The following is a 16925-nucleotide window of genomic DNA, read 5'->3' on the forward strand; positions in this document are numbered from 1 at the left end:
TAGATATAGATATATAGGACATTTACAGTATTAACATAAAACCCACATTTTTAAAATGGATAAGGAAACTAGAGTACAGTATTTGGAAAAACCTAATGCAGACACTGGGAGAAAGTGCATATCATACAGATGGTGTCTGTGCACATACATATAATATGACAAAGTTTCTGCCAACATAAAAAGACCATTTGCAGCAGTGTCCAGTTCTCAAAAAGTAAAAGGAGTGCTTTATTGCAAGAATGAAGCTGCTGTTGTTAACCATCAGCAATGACATTCCATTAATGCACATGTCATCTGTGATATCAAATCAAGTCATCTGTGATACCAAGATCTCAGTGCCCTGGGCCAACCTGTGACTCATTTACATTGAGGCAGTAGCTTTGGCAGATATGATGGCATTGTATGTGGTGAATGGCTTGTTAGTAAGGTAACTGGCTGAGCCCTCAATGTTTCATATGGCATGTACTAGTCATTGTAATAGCAATCGCTACATGTGCCAGGTGGTAGTATCTACTCGCTAAGATGCTAGCACCTTATGCCTTTCCGAGACCCCCAGAATGCAGAGGTGCTATAAAACCACAAATGATCTTGAGATCTCAGTCACAGAGTGCAGCCAGATACTCTTGAACAAAGGCGGTGGTATCTCAGTGCATCAGGAGGGAGGCTGCTCTACTAGCCAGTGAAGTTCTGCAGCATCATAACTGCATATGTTATGTGGTTGATTAGCATGTTCCATATATGGATGTTTCAGGGTGGCATTCAAGATGCATTCACATACACATATTTACAAGGTGTTTGTGATTAATAAGGGGTAAATTGCATACTAATGGGCACAAATCAGGTTTTATAAGTCTGATTTTTTTTTGGTGTACACATTTTCCTATTTTTGGTGTGCACATATTTACAAGCTCAACTCCATGCAGTTTTATAAAATGAGACCCCAGGTCCTTCAGTAGGGATTTCATCAACCCCAAAAAACTGATACTATTCTTAATTTAGTATCATTTACAAAGTAGAATTATTTACTTTTTGGAGTTACATTTTGCTATCTACATATCTTGTATATAAACATCTACACATGGAAGTGTGTGTGTGTGTCTGTCCGGCCTGAAAGTGAGAGGTGGAGTCGGGGTAAGAATATGCAAGCGAGACCAGCACGTCAGCTAAAGTCAATCGCTTAGCTGCTAATACAGAAGCAAGGCAAGCACATCAGCAAAATGGTATCCCTTTTACTTTTCCTCCCACCACTAATACACAAGTGAGGCGAGCACGTCTGCAAAACGAAACCTCCTAGGAGAGAGATGCACAGAGTAATTCCTTTCAATTACCTGACATCACTACATTTCAGACCCCAGGCTTTTTACAGCACGGGTTTAAACAACTAGTTTAATATAAATACAAGCAGTAGTTACAGCAATGATCCCTGTGTAAGCCTGCATTTACTTATTTTGAAAATGTTACTCATACTATAACATTTTATTTTCAATGCTTAATCCAATTCTGTGCTGCAAATTCTTATCTTGTACTTTGAAGGCTAGCTTTTCCTGAAGTGGTTTAAAATATGTACTTTAATCAGTTGATTTTATTACTTCCTCAAAAAACTTTAGCATATCAGAGGATAGTCAAGAGTAGTTTAAAATGAAGAAGACCACGTTTCACTGATGCACATTTCCTGGACTACTGGTTCTCTCTACTTTTTCCACATATACTTACATCAATTTGGCTGCAACAAATGTTGAACTAAGTAGCTTACTGTATAGTTACTATGGTAGCTTTATCACTACTTTTAATACATTTGCTAGCTTCTGAAAAATACACGGTAAGCTTTTATGCATATAATCACAGGCTTCTTTGTGCCCTGGAGTTCTGATGAAGAACTGATTTGCCTTTAATCTTTCAAGTCCAGTAGCATTCTAAATCAGGATTTTTCACCAAAGAGGAAAGAAAAATGTCTAGCCAGTATATCTGAAATTAACATGTAAATAGATACTCAGTAATTAATTTTGTAATTTTGTTGCTCTGTTTTTGTCGTTGCTAGTAACAGATTATTTCGAAACAAATAGAGGTCCTACTGTATGAAGTTGAACATTCATGTTGGAACTGTGCTTATAGCCACTGATGCCTTAGAATACACTATTTCATCCTATTCAGAGATAAATAAGCAACTAATGAAAATGAATTGATAACTATTTGTAATAAATAATTTTGATAATTTTAATCCCATGGTGTCTTTTGAAGATGTTGTAGATGGTAGGTACTACTGAACCCACTAGTTTGCACCTTCACGATATTGGCCAACCTGCGGTGCACAGAAATTTATTTTCTGTCAATTCAATACCTATTCCAGTGCCATACAGCCAACAGTTAGCTTCTCTTTAACCAATAAACAAAAAGAAATCCTAAAAATGTCTCAATGTGTCATACAGGCTTTTTGTAAAAGTTAATGTGCTACATAAAGGAACTTTGCGCTATGCCGCTTCCCCAGGTACAGTACCTCTTGCCAGTATGTTTTCAATGGGAGGAGAACATTGGTGTCTTGCATGTTGTCTAAACATATAAGTAACAAATTCACTGTATTGAGGAACACTCAATAAAACTGAATAAAAAAAAAAAAAAATCAAGTGACGGTGAGATACAAAGAAGGCAGATTCGCCAGCGTTTGTGTGTCAGCTTTTATCCCTCCAGATCAGAGAATGTCCAGTTCCATTGTCTCAAAACACCACTCACATCTCCAGTTATTCCCAATTTCAAATAAAAACTAACAGCATCAGATCCCTGGGTGGGGGGGACGGTAGTATGTATCGTGATCGTGATTTAGAGAGAATAAAAGTGAAAAAAAACTAACTTTTTCAAGTCCTATAAATGTACACCATGTGTTACAGATGCAAACCAATTGTATGTGTGTACTGTATAATATTAACAATAAGAGCAGCACACTACTGAAAATGGCAAATATAGGAGGCAGTCGGGATCGAACCGGGGACTCTTGATTACAAGTCAGCAAATCTTAACTCTATGCCACGGAAGCTGTTGTCTTTTCCTTGAACCTTTTGTGAAAGTGTTTACCTGATCTTTGGACTTCAGGCTTCATATATTATATACAGTGGTGTGAAAAACTATTTGCCCCCTTCCTGATTTCTTATTCTTTTGCATGTTTGTCACACAAAATGTTTCTGATCATCAAACACATTTAACCATTAGTCAAATATAACACAAGTAAACACAAAATGCAGTTTTTAAATGATGGTTTTTATTATTTAGGGAGAAAAAAAATCCAAACCTACATGGCCCTGTGTGAAAAAGTAATTGCCCCCTTGTTAAAAAATAACCTAACTGTGGTGTATCACACCCGAGTTCAATTTCCGTAGCCACCCCCAGGCCTGATTACTGCCACACCTGTTTCAATCAAGAAATCACTTAAATAGGAGCTGCCTGACACAGAGAAGTAGACCAAAAGCACCTCAAAAGCTAGACATCATGCCAAGATCCAAAGAAATTCAGGAACAAATGAGAACAGAAGTAATTGAGATCTATCAGTCTGGTAAAGGTTATAAAGCCATTTCTAAAGCTTTGGGACTCCAGCGAACCACAGTGAGAGCCATTATCCACAAATGGCAAAAACATGGAACAGTGGTGAACCTTCCCAGGAGTGGCCGGCCGACCAAAATTACCCCAAGAGCGCAGAGACGACTCATCCGAGAGGTCACAAAAGACCCCAGGACAACGTCTTAAGAACTGCAGGCCTCACTTGCCTCAATTAAGGTCAGTGTTCACGACTCCACCATAAGAAAGAGACTGGGCAAAAACGGCCTGCATGGCAGATGTCCAAGACGCAAACCACTGTTAAGCAAAAAGAACATTAGGGCTCGTCTCAATTTTGCTAAGAAACATCTCAATGATTGCCAAGACTTTTGGGAAAATACCTTGTGGACTGATGAGTCAAAAGTTGAACTTTTTGGAAGGCAAATGTCCCGTTACATCTGGCGTAAAAGGAACACAGCATTTCAGAAAAAGAACATCATACCAACAGTAAAATATGGTGGTGGTAGTGTGATGGTCTGGGGTTGTTTTGCTGCTTCAGGACCTGGAAGGCTTGCTGTGATAGATGGAACCATGAATTCTACTGTCTACCAAAAAAATCCTGAAGGAGAATGTCCGGCCATCTGTTCGTCAACTCAAGCTGAAGCGATCTTGGGTGCTGCAACAGGACAATGACCCAAAACACACCAGCAAATCCACCTCTGAATGGCTGAAGAAAAACAAAATGAAGACTTTGGAGTGGCCTAGTCAAAGTCCTGACCATCTCAATCCAATTGAGATGCTATGGCATGACCTTAAAAAGGCGGTTCATGCTAGAAAACCCTCAAATAAAGCTGAATTACAACAATTTTGCAAAGATGAGTGGGCCAAAATTCCTCCAGAGCGCTGTAAAAGACTCATTGCAAGTTATCGCAAACACTTGATTGCGGTTATTGCTGCTAAGGGTGGCCCAACCAGTTATTAGGTTCAGGGGGCAATTACTTTTTCACACAGGGCCATGTAGGTTTGGATTTTTTTTTCTCCCTAAATAATAAAAACCACCATTTACAAACTGCATTTTGTGTTTACTTGTGTTATATTTGACTAATGGTTAAATGTGTTTGATGATCAGAAACATTTTGTGTGACAAACATGCAAAAGAATAAGAAATCAGGAAGGGGGCAAATAGTTTTTCACACCACTGTAGTCTATGCCTACATTTTGTCATTTACTACTAAAATATGAAAAACGTTTCTGTTTTAAAAATGTGTTTAAACAGATTACTGTAGAAATGGAACACACATGAAATGCGTGTGTTGCAAATAACAATCTATTATTTCCACTGTAAAACTCTCTTAACACTCTTAAACCAGATAATCAATCAAGACATGAGCTGGGAGAAGTTCATGCACGTTCTAAGTCGGTGGGGTGATGGAATAGCCGGCTGCTTGCAGCTTGTCTTTATCGGCACATTTAGAGGACAAAAGACGCTGACGGAGTGGTATGAACGGATTTAAGGTGGGCCGGATCTACGAGTTTTTTTCGTAGACTCTGGTAATTCTAGTGTTAAACTCAATTAACATACACTTTACTCCTAAAACCTTTGTTTTTTGGGTGCCACTAAGGAGACAGGTAGTACTTATTACACATTTGTTTCCCCTTAGAAGTGTTTTGTTTTTGCCATTTTTTTCAGCTGCCCAGGAGCAGGGGCATGTTGTGTGTGATGGGTATGAGTGCATCTCAGCTGCACATGGTGGTGAATCATTGCCGGCAGGTGTAGTATAGTACAAGAGATAGACATTAAGTAAATAATTACCCAGCTTTGTATGCATTAATCTTAAATAAGTAAGTTTCCCTTACAAGGAAGGAAGAAAACGAATACTAGTTAAGTCAGGTGCATCAAGCGTAAGCTAGGAGAGGTTAAAGAACAAGAGCATTTAACTAGTTATTGTACTGATAGTTACTTACTTTTTCTAACCCAGCACATCTAACAGAAAGACTCTTCTGGAAACAGGGTGGTATAAGGGAAAGTCCAGTATAAGATAGAAACACACTCAACAGGCAACTTAAAGTATGCATTCAGCAGCAAGAAGAAAGCATTTAGTAGTAGGTATGTGAGTACCTTTAACATTAAATATAGAGGTATTAACCAGGTACTGTAGTTCATTAAGCTCAGATTCATTTTACATTAACATGGGCTATCACCAAAAGAAATTTTAAACGACGGTTGTACAATGCTTGAATAATTTTGGACTTTTTGGAGGCTAGCTTCAAAGAAGTCACACAAAGTTAAGTGTCACTGAACTTGCAGCATATCTTGACAATGTTTAGGTGGGGCAATGTTAACACAATCAATAAAACACAAATTGAAACTGGACCGTTTGAAGTAATGTGTAGCTGATGAACACTAGCCATTTTGCTAGCACATATACAAATAAATCTGGTAATGTTGGCTACTTGTTCAATTGCTCATTTAAAGATAGGAAACAAACTTGACCTATTTATCAATTGGGTATTTTCTTTATTTTTGATGCAAATAAAATTAACCACTGCTTTTAATATCAAAATTGATAATCTGCTACAATCATAAGTAGAAAAATAATGGAATGATCTGAGGCTATAATGCTTACAGTAGAGTTACAGTAACTTACAGTGCAGAGACATAAAATAAAACTCAAATACTATATTATGTAACAATGTCAGGAATGTAGTAATCGTCCACTCCAGAAACAGCTCTGCATTAGACTCCAACAGGGCTTATTTTCAACAACAAACAATCCTAGTTAAATACTGAACTTGCCCCAAATCTAACTTATTTTACTCTAATGAATTTAAAGTCAGTTATTGTCAGAAAAACAGTAACTTTTGGATTTAAACAACATATATTTTTTAATAAGTACTATAAGTCTGATGACATAAAGAAAAACTTCATATGAAACAAAATTAATTGTGCTTATTTTGGAAACAAGCAGCAGTGACCTGAGCTAATGCCTCATGGGTCTCTCTTCAGATAGCTTTTTATGCAACACATGCACAGACAAGTGATACATTTGTTGGAAATTACAAAAATGTATATCTTCTTCATTTTGTGAAATGACATTACAAATGTGTATCATGATTTAATAATGCATGATGTGAATTTTATATAATCACACACAAACAGATATATACAGTATGTATAACATATTTAAACAATAATATACAAAACATTGCATAACAAATCTACTATTTTTTATACTCAATTTATCTAACTGATACCTAAAGCTGTTCAGAAGGGACAGGAAACCACATCTTTAGAAATTATTAAATTCCCACAAAAGAGGAGGTCCTTTCCTCTGAATAGTCAAAGGACATGTTTTCCTCTCAAAAAGTATCTGTATGTAGTATCCTTTTCATCTTTTTTAGCTTCAAGAGTTAAAATGGTAGCAAATTATGCAGCAAGTCGATGTCTTTTATGTGCTAACAATTGAGTAAAATACATTTTATACAATACTTTATCTCAAAATTCATATACTGATTTTCAAGGTTAAAATTATACATCACTTTATCATAGGGTGATCTATAAAAAGCACTAAATAAAAAATGACTGACTGTTGGCATGGATTAAAAAAAAAGTATTGAATCAAAATGTAAAGTGGCTTTTTAATATATGGCCTGTGGGAAAAGAATGTGCATATGGCCCTTTAGATTCTCCATCATGAGCTTTATGTTTGTTTTTCATTAAGCATATTAAAATATATGACAGTTAAGAAGTAAAATTGCAGGCTGCTTTAAAAAAAAGATATGATACACTTAATTTCTACTAGGTTCTTGTTAATGTGTTAGTGTTTCTAGCCCTAAATGCCAGGTAAGTAAGCACCTTTAATGGTACAGATCTAAAATAAGACCTAATTCTATTAAAACACTTCCCCATATTTTTCCAAGCAAGGCGTACAGAGAAGATAATACAGCAGAAGCGCCTCCCTTTGAGTAAACAGCATTGTCAGTCCAGTGCCTGAAGCCAAGCAACAACTAGCTGAAAATTCCCAGCAAACTGAATGTACAAAACAACAATAATGACAAAATTAGCAGATGGTGAAGTATTCACTTAACCTTTGAATATCACAAATAGATATATCCATGAAAAATTTAGTCAAAGCTCAAAGCTGTGTAAGCAAAAGAAAAATGTTCTTAAATAAAAAAATTAGAGATGGTGAAACATCACAGGATATCTCCCTCTCCCCCCAGGCATTAATTAACATGAATTGTGCATTTAAAAATATATTTTTTTTTATGAAACAGCATGTTAATATTTATTCTACTTCTCTCCACCTGGCAAGCAAGCAATTGATTTTTAAAAACATTTCACTCAACCTAAAAGTAGAATTCTTCTCTTGTTCCTGTTCACACTTGAGTCTGATGTTGTTGACTTTGTTACTGCTTTATACTAGAACTTTTACACAATTTCATTTTTCACCTATGACAATGAAAAATACTGACATGTCTGATGTTTCTTTTATTCCTTAGTAGTATATCCAAGGTCACTGATATTCACTTTAGCTGCATCTACGAACATACTATCTCTTTTAAGTATAACTTTCAGCACGTTCTCAAGTCTACAATTAACTCTCTCACATGTGTTCAGCAACTAAAAGTGGAAAAAAATTTAAAGACTCCGATTATTTCAGTCTCTCAAGTTATTCTTTGACCATTTGTTCTCATCCACTGTACAGGACTGGTGTATTAAGTATTAAGGCAGGTTCACAGACCCAAATCACTCACTTGCTGCAGTTTTTCAGGCAGCTAGTTTTCAAACAGCTATGGAGTTAATTGCATTCTAAGTTTCCTTACAATTTTTTTTTTTTTTTGTATCGTCTGTTGTACTTGCTGATGATAATCGCTCATGTGAATTTAATGCATACTGTTGTTTCATAAACTGCTCTGGATAGAGGCATCTCTCAAACACTAAGAGTGAAGAGGAAGCACTCACTGATAATTACAGCATGATAATTTATTTATGAAACACAACACAATTCAGTGTCTCAGCTTAAATAAAACAGAAATGGGTCGCAAAACAAACAGTATAACTGGGATAACACAAAACTGAATAGGCACTACGTTGATTATGGTTGAGGAATCACAAGCTACTTTGTCTAACTCTCTTATGTACATTACCAGTTGAAAAAAGCAATGGAAATGGTGTCAGTCTATATTTTCTTATTGGCTATTTCACCTTGTATGCATGAACATCTGACAGTCACTTTATTTGAAAGCTGCAATTATCACATCTAAGTTACAATGTAAGAGTAATAAGAACTTCATGCTTTACAAGTGTTACATGGTTAAAAAAGGTACATAAATTATTAGATTTGACAGACTAGATAAACTCTATAAATCCCATGGGGATAAAAGAACTACTATAACAACAACTACAACTTCTGAAGCTTGTATAGCCGTATATTATATCAGATGCTCTCTATTTGCACTGATTCTGAACCTCCTAGTGTCCAACACACCAAATCTCCTATAAGTAATGGTAAACAGGCTTTTTGATTACTTCAAAAACCTAGAATAGTTTATTTAAAGTTACAGTACTATAAAACATATTCCATTGGTTTCCAGTTTATGATTATGAAATTCAAAAGCATACCACAGCAGAAACATAAAAAAAATACAGATTTACAAGATAAAAAAAATACAGCAAATCAATCAATCAATCAATAAAAAAATTAAGTAAATAAATATATATATATTATATATACACATATATTGTACAGATATTTTAAAATGACATAAAAAGTACATTGTGAGAAAGCAATGAATTGCCTGATAGCGGGGGACAAAAAACACCCCTAGAAGTGCTTCTTAGCACACTGAGGTGAAATGAGCCTGTGGCTAAAAGTGCTCCAAGAGAGCACCTGGAAAGAATGGAGAGGATTTTTCATGATGGTATCCAATTAATTATGTATGTATAAAATGGAGTTAGTGTAGGGCTGTGTCAGTGTGTATCTACAAAAGGAAAAAAAGGAATGGTTATTTCAGTACTGAAAAACAGAGCCATCTTTTAAGAGATGTGATAGCAGCAGCAAATTCACACGGAATTAGAAATTTTTAGACTGGTTTAGACCACTTTTCATGTAAGACTTGAACACGACCTGTGTTTGAATAGTTGAATTTCAAATAGATGGAAACGTACACCCTCTTTCACTTTAATGTTAATGTGAACGCTCTGCATTGAAAATCAATACAACACAACTGCTACATATTTTCCGACAGAAATTGCATGCTTCATGTACACATTTTTCCAAGTGTCTCTTGCAGAAACAAAATGACATAAGCAACGGAACTTTTCCCCTCAACATTCTGAAACTGGCAAACCACTGTTTTGCATCAAAACCTTCCACATGTCACCTGCACTACTCCTGGCTTCACTTTTTTGTCCTCAGCCTTCTAAGTAAAGATATAGCAAAGATGATTCCAATCAAAGAAACAGCTGTTTTTTCTTTTCTGTTTCTCTTTCTTACAAACACAAGCTACAGAATTTACAGACATTCTGCATTGAAAATAATGTTAGGTAATGTAATAGTTAGCATACTGTTTGTTTTCATAGTGGTCTAGAAAGTCACATTTTTATTAATTCATACTTTATAGTACATATTCAGGATACATATCTTTACAGACTCATTTCAGATCTTTGAAGAATCAAACAAAACAAAAATAGGATACAAGCCACAAACTGTAACTGAGTCACTTACAGCAGCTGTATGAACGTGGGATTTGTATTTTTTTCTTAAGCAATAGTACAACCTTTACTGTTTTTCCCTTATTATATACAGTATATACAGTATAAATGGCATACATGTTACAACAATATGCAGGACTTAAACATTTAATCCCGAGGACTGTTATCCAATATTTGAATACACTATATTTAAACAAATACATATTAAAACCATTCAAACCTTAATTATTGTCTAGTTTGACAGTCAGATTTGAAAAATCATGTCTAATACAAAGTATACTAAAGCATACACATTTGAATAGTCAGCTGCTTGTATCACTGAAATGATAGACTGCAACTTAGTGTAAATATTAACATTAAAAATATAGTATTTGGTAAAACAGTGTGTAATTAGACAAAGTGAATCATTAACATGAAACGTAATTGCCCTGTTGGAGGCATATGGGATGGACAGGCAAGTCAGGAAGATCCCTTACATGGACAGGAGGCCCCAAGAGTACAGAAAAGCATTCCAGCCAAGAGAGGGAAGGAGGTTGCACTTGGACATGGCTGCCCTAAGGGATGGATGGTCATCCCAGCCGGAGAAGATTCCCTAACCAGACGGGAGACCCCAGGCAAATGGACAGGTGTTCCTGCCACACATGAATGCAGTATCTTCCCTGGACGGGATAATTGATGAGGACAGGGAAGGACTTTCGCAGAAGGATATTTATTCCCCCCAGAGGTTCTGTTGCAGCATCCTTCCATATCAACACCCATTCAGGAACCAGCAGGGAATACCAGGAGTTCTAGTCTGGCAGCACTGCCCTGCTGGGGTACGTGGGTGCTGCAAGGGGGCACTACGGGGAGATGCACTCCACAGTTTATGGGACTTTCGTGTGACCCGGAAGTGCTTCCATCGGGCAGTCACCCTGGCACCAGAAGTATTCCCGGGTACTTAATAAAAGGGACAGCATTCATTAATCCAGGTGAGTCTGAGCTAGTAGTAAGGAAGGCAACACTCGACTAGAGGAGAGCAGTGCGGTGGTGAGAGAAATAGAGGAGAGAAGAATAGTGGAGAGACTGTGTTTTTACCTGTGCTGTGTTACTTTTGGAGACAATATGATGAATAAACCACCCATTATTTGAACCCGGGACTGCCTTGGTGTGATTGTGTCGGGGGTTTGGGGCAAGCAGACACCCCAGTTCCATCACAGCCCTCTATTTTTTGTCATTATTTTTTGAAGAAAAAAAAAGTGCAAGCATCAAGAGAACACTTGAATAGCATGAACACAATAAGGACTATCAGCAAAATAAGCATTAGAAAGTAAACAAAAGAAAGCTGAAGGACAAGTAAAGAACAAAGGGCTGTTACTAGTTTAAAGTAAAGATCACTATTAGCAGTAAAAATAGGCTTTGACATAACACAGCAGTCAGGTTCTTTTTCATTTCCATTAACTGACCCATGCTAACAGTTAAGATGTTAGAGTTAAAATGTTTTATTTGTGTTTTACTACTTGTATCATCTTTCACACTCATTTGGACAAAATATAGAGCAGCACATTTATAGCCTCTTCAACATGGCTTAAATTCATGACCTAATGTAAATTACCAAGTATAAAGTACACTATTAACCAATTTCAAAGAAGTATGGGAATTACCTGTCACATATAGACTAGCATTTTTCATAATGCCTTTATATTGTGAGATGGAGAAAGACAGAATATTACACTGCAGTCAAGGCTAACACCACCCCGATTACCATTATCGCACTGAGCTGCATCATTAACAAAATGCCCTTTGCTCAAGCCCAGCTATTCATCTGAAAAGCCAAGGTACAGTACTAGAAATTTATGCTGAGCACAAGCTAAATCTAAATTTCAATGACATACTTGCAGATTTCAAACAAGTCGGAATAAGAAATAATAAAGACTAGTTATCTTCCGGTTAAAAAAAACTAGTACTTTAACTATGACTATAAATTTACATTTGCATTGCTCACTGGCATTTCGTCGAATGAAGATAGTAAATGAAAAAATACAGAATACTACTGCATCTAGAAAAGCTATCCTTTGATAAAACTTTGTTAATATTTTATAAAGGAATGTTGAATACAGAAAATGTGAAAGTCCTACCAAATCTCCCTTATTTTACACAATATCACGATCATATACACAGTAAATTAACTGCCAGGTGGAACTTATCCTTTTAAATGGAGGAGACATAGTTTCAGCTTTTTACAGAATAATAATAAGATCTTACAAACAATCTTGCCTATTGATCCACTAATATCTCTATGATAAAAAAAATCTTAGCAGGGAGACCAGGGAGACGAGACGTGATCTTCTTGGAAGACAATTTGAAGTCCCGCGAGAGACACTTTAATGTTTCGCAAGACAAGGCAGTGAGACAGAAGGACAGCTACTGTACAGGTTTTTAAATGATCGACGCGCAGCGCGACAAGCAGAACACACACCTCGGCAGCAGGAGAACAATGCCAGCAGCTGATCCATCCGCATTTCCCCCCCTTCACAACGCGAGTGGGAGAGACGCAAATTGGCTGGAGCGTAACACGCCTCCAGGGGGGTTGAGAGAAGCAAACAAGACTAGATCATCTCGGAGAGACACTTTGACGACACGCGAGACTAGACATTACAACCTTAGGAAGCAAAACACGTGAGACGGTGACTTTTGCATGTCACGCCCTACTTACAAACAATTTAAAACAAGTTCACGGACATCTAACCTAGCAGTTGTTGGAATGTTTTTGTCAGACACACTTCATGTTAAACCAATGACAAGCGACAAGCAGAATAAGCAGCTCGCCAGCAGCAGCTGAAGCAAGCCATCAGATGACCCAAGTGCATCTCCTCAGCGTGCGTTCAGCCCCAAACACCACCCCCCCCCCAACCCCCCAGCAGAGACACGGAGTGGCAAAAGAACAGCTGCTGTGCAGGCTTGTAAATGATCGACACAAAGCGCAACAAGCAGAACATGCAGCTCACCAGCACCAAAATAGCAGCTGATCCAAGTGCATCTCCTTAGTGTGCATTCAGCCCCCCAACCCCTCGCCCCACTGTGTCTCTCTCAGATTCGCACAAATAAATCTGTACCGCAAGCAAACTATGATACTTAGCACGATGAAAGCATTCACAAAATCAACCAGAATGTTCAAGCAAATTATAGAAAAAAACATGATCTAAATCTGTTAAGTAGCTCTTTAGTGAAACTCAGAGGAGGAGAGTTTTTGGTTTCCATTTATTCCTTTTACAATCTTTGCTCTCACTATAATCATCATTACTTTAATGCATTTTCTTAAAATAAATCAATAATTTTACAAAGAATTTATTTTTGAATTCTCTTTTTCAATGACAGTGTGGTGCCACCAGTCATAATACATTGAGGAAAGATCTCTTGAACAGTCTAAGCACCTCTTTTACCTTTATTAACAAATATGTGAGAGAGACTGAGGGTTTCTTAGATGCATATCAGCCAATACTGTACTCCAACTTTGTGAAACATGTTCATGACCAACATATTCTTGTGGGCACCAGCAGGAGTCACCTTATTTGTGCAAATCCAGACAATCTCGGTCTTGAGATCAAGTTGACTTAATTGAAGCATAGCATAATATTTTAATGATCTTTTTCCTTTGCACATTCCACTTTTTAGTGCATTATGAAGTATGTTTTACAACACTACCAATCTCTTAAATTCTTTCTGTACTAGTTAATTAAGGTATAAAGTATATATCAAATGGATGCAATGCCATGTCATGTGCCATTGCATACACCTAATGAACAAGAGGGATGAAAATAGGGCCACACACCAATTCAATGGGCAGACAATGTCTTGTAGGCAAGACACAAGCACAGGTGAATTACCCACTCTGCATTTTTTGATTTTTTAAAATTTCTTAAAATTAGCCACAAGAGATTTTCTGTTTAAGACTATATTAGTAAGAACTGGGCAACGCTCATTCATTGCTTGATCGAAATTAGTACAATGCAGTAACATCATCATACAGGAACAAAAAGTCTACTGCTGCAGCATCAAACACAATAACTTGTACAGAACAGATTTTTGTACCAATTGGCTGCAGCATTTTTCACACATAATAAATCACAAGGCCAAATAATGTAACTTAACTATAAGTAAGATGTGGGAGAAAACAGAAGTTTCCATGTAAATTCCACTTGGACAGAGCCAAAGGCCCATTCTGGAAAGAAAAGACAATAAGACAAACCACTGCAACATGCCAGTCCACATACTGTACTATAATATTTTATAGCTAATAAACTATTGTATCTCATGCACCCTACAAATACAGCAGGTTCACCTTTATTTAAATGTATACATCTCCATTAAAAAATGAGTGATTTTGTATGTGTATTATCTGCCTTTTTTGGTTGGACTGCTGTAATAATTGCAAGTTATTTTCTTTTGGTTGAAAAAAGTGCCCCATACACAATTAAGCTAATGAATAGACTAATAGAATAGTGATTGTTTCTGCTCCTTTGTAGGTTTATAAATATGTATGCTTTCTGTGTATGCTCCTTTTTATATATGCGATTTTCCCCATACGGTATGAAATGCTGAAATTACTCAATTTAACAAAGTTGGAGCAAATAATTTAATCCCTGTACAAATTGGTAAGAGTCTGACAGCAGCCACCCTGTGAAGTCTCATCATTGCAAATTCACGTGGCATTCCCTTCTAAGCATGTTTAAATGAAAGAACGACAGACATACATCCATTATCAATAAGTTCGCCGCCTCCTCTGTTAAACACCTGATCATACAGACATTAAAAAACATGGAATTAGCATATTATCCAACATTAATACAGTAAATAACACGAACTTCGCTTAACATTCTGAAGGCAATCGCCACTCTGCAATATATTACATATAATAAAATCATGGTTTTGAAGTTGCTCCCTTTGATCTACAGAAATGCAATACGTTGATTGTTACGATTACCACTGCCGTAGTTTTTGTTAACTACAACAAATTCTGTTTGATCAGTGGTTCCTTATCTTACCTAATCGGCATACTCTCTGGTGCAGGCTGCTATTAAACCAACTCCAGTGTGTCGTCTCAAAGTACAAAAAGCATCAATGCTGCTCATCTATAGCTGCTCTTAAAACTAAAGGCGTGCTGATAGGCAAGCTGTTTAGATTACGAACTCTGCGTTTTCACAGGGATACGATTACAGTCTTCATAGGACTAAGGGTGTCTCCAGATATACCCGCACTGTTTCAAGTTCAGCCACACCACACGCTAATAGAAAAGCCACACATGGCTGTCACGTCACAGAGCCGTGTGAATTCGAGTTTTACGTAATGAACCGTTTTACTAGGATGGTGTTATGCCAGAAACTGAGCACACCGTGGCCGTGCTATTAACATATTTACGGTTGTCACTGCTGGACTTTGCCCTGACTGCAGCTTTCTCGCGGAGACTTGCCAGTGGCCGTCCGCCTGCCGTGTCAAGAGTTTTTCTCACCTTGGATCCGCGAAGCCGTGGTCCTCTCGGTCTTTGACCCGCTTTGACACTTCCGAAGCGTCGCCGGTCTGGTGAAACGCCGTGAGCACGACGACCTTACTGTCCTGTTCGCTCATGATGTGCGCGGCATTCCAGTCGTCGCCCTTTAACTAACAACAGCAGTCAAGCTGCCAGGATGCGCTTGAACTTCTTGAAGTTGTATCTGTTGCTGCTACAGCCCTCCTGCTCCTCCCCAGCGAGTTGAGTAATTAAACCGGCAATCCTCCCAGCTGCTCAGCCTAGAAAGGCGGGGCTTCGTCTTTAAAGCTTTTACCAGCTGATCAGCCTGAGCTTTTTTTGAATCGGTCACAAGAGGCCTTCGGGTGTTTACTTAAACGCTTCAGTGTCATAAAATGATTTAAGAGAATATCGCATATGCAAAAGCAGAAGTTTCTGTAAAATTAATGAGTCTAGGAATCGGCCGGATTACTGGTTCTCTACCTCTCTGTGATCTGACTGGAATCATCCATCCATCCATCCATTAGATTTCAGCACCCACTTCAGCACATCGGGGTGCCGTGAGCCAGTGGTGCGCTCGGAGTTGTTTCCATTAACAGCACTTAGGCCCGGCTTGATTCCTAGTTTGGGTGTTACCACTGTGGAATTTGTGCATTGTTCATGTGTTCCTGCACATCTAAGTTGGACACAGAAAAATCAAACACGATTGGGGGCTCATTTGCCAGTTAATACATCTAACAGCATAACATGTATTTCCAAGAGAACATCCATGCACAGAAATAATTCAACAGAACAAACAGATGGCATCTCAAGCAGGTACTGAAATGGATTCCAAGTATCAGCAGGCAGTTTTATTACTTATTTATTATTTTATTTATTTGTCTAGAACAAGTAAAGGTTCAAGGTGGGATAGAAGCAATCCAAGACGCAATGAAATGGCAATAGTGCAATCATCCGGTGCCTATCATTTGCACAAGCAGGAGCATAATTATGAAGACAAATATAGTGGTAGCTTGAATTCACAGAAGATAGGTGTGTGAATCAGAGAAGGCAATGCTGAAAATGGTAGAATATGCTGGAAAGATACTGCTAGATCTCTGAGGCACTGTGTTTCACTTTAAGAATGGTGACCATCTCTTTCACATCAGTGCATCGCCCTGGATTGTAATCTAGCACTGCCGGCCTTCTTAATGTGTGTAATTT

The 16925-nt window shown here is 37.6% G+C and overlaps 1 protein-coding gene across 2 annotated transcripts in view; it reads right to left on the reverse strand.

Annotated features, from left to right (window-relative positions):
- arhgap18 (Rho GTPase activating protein 18) overlaps positions 1–15976 on the reverse strand; it is a 152251-nt gene extending 136275 nt beyond the window's left edge. For both annotated transcript variants that reach the window (XM_028797930.2, XM_028797929.2), the window contains exon 1: positions 15726–15976. In XM_028797930.2, coding sequence (XP_028653763.1) covers positions 15726–15841 — 116 coding nt within the window. In that variant the 5' untranslated portion in view covers positions 15842–15976. The remainder of the gene's footprint in view (positions 1–15725) is intronic.
- Between the last annotated feature and the right edge of the window lie 949 nt (positions 15977–16925).

Source organism: Erpetoichthys calabaricus, chromosome 3 (assembly GCF_900747795.2).
Source record: "Erpetoichthys calabaricus chromosome 3, fErpCal1.3, whole genome shotgun sequence".
Classification (NCBI taxonomy): domain Eukaryota; kingdom Metazoa; phylum Chordata; class Cladistia; order Polypteriformes; family Polypteridae; genus Erpetoichthys; species Erpetoichthys calabaricus.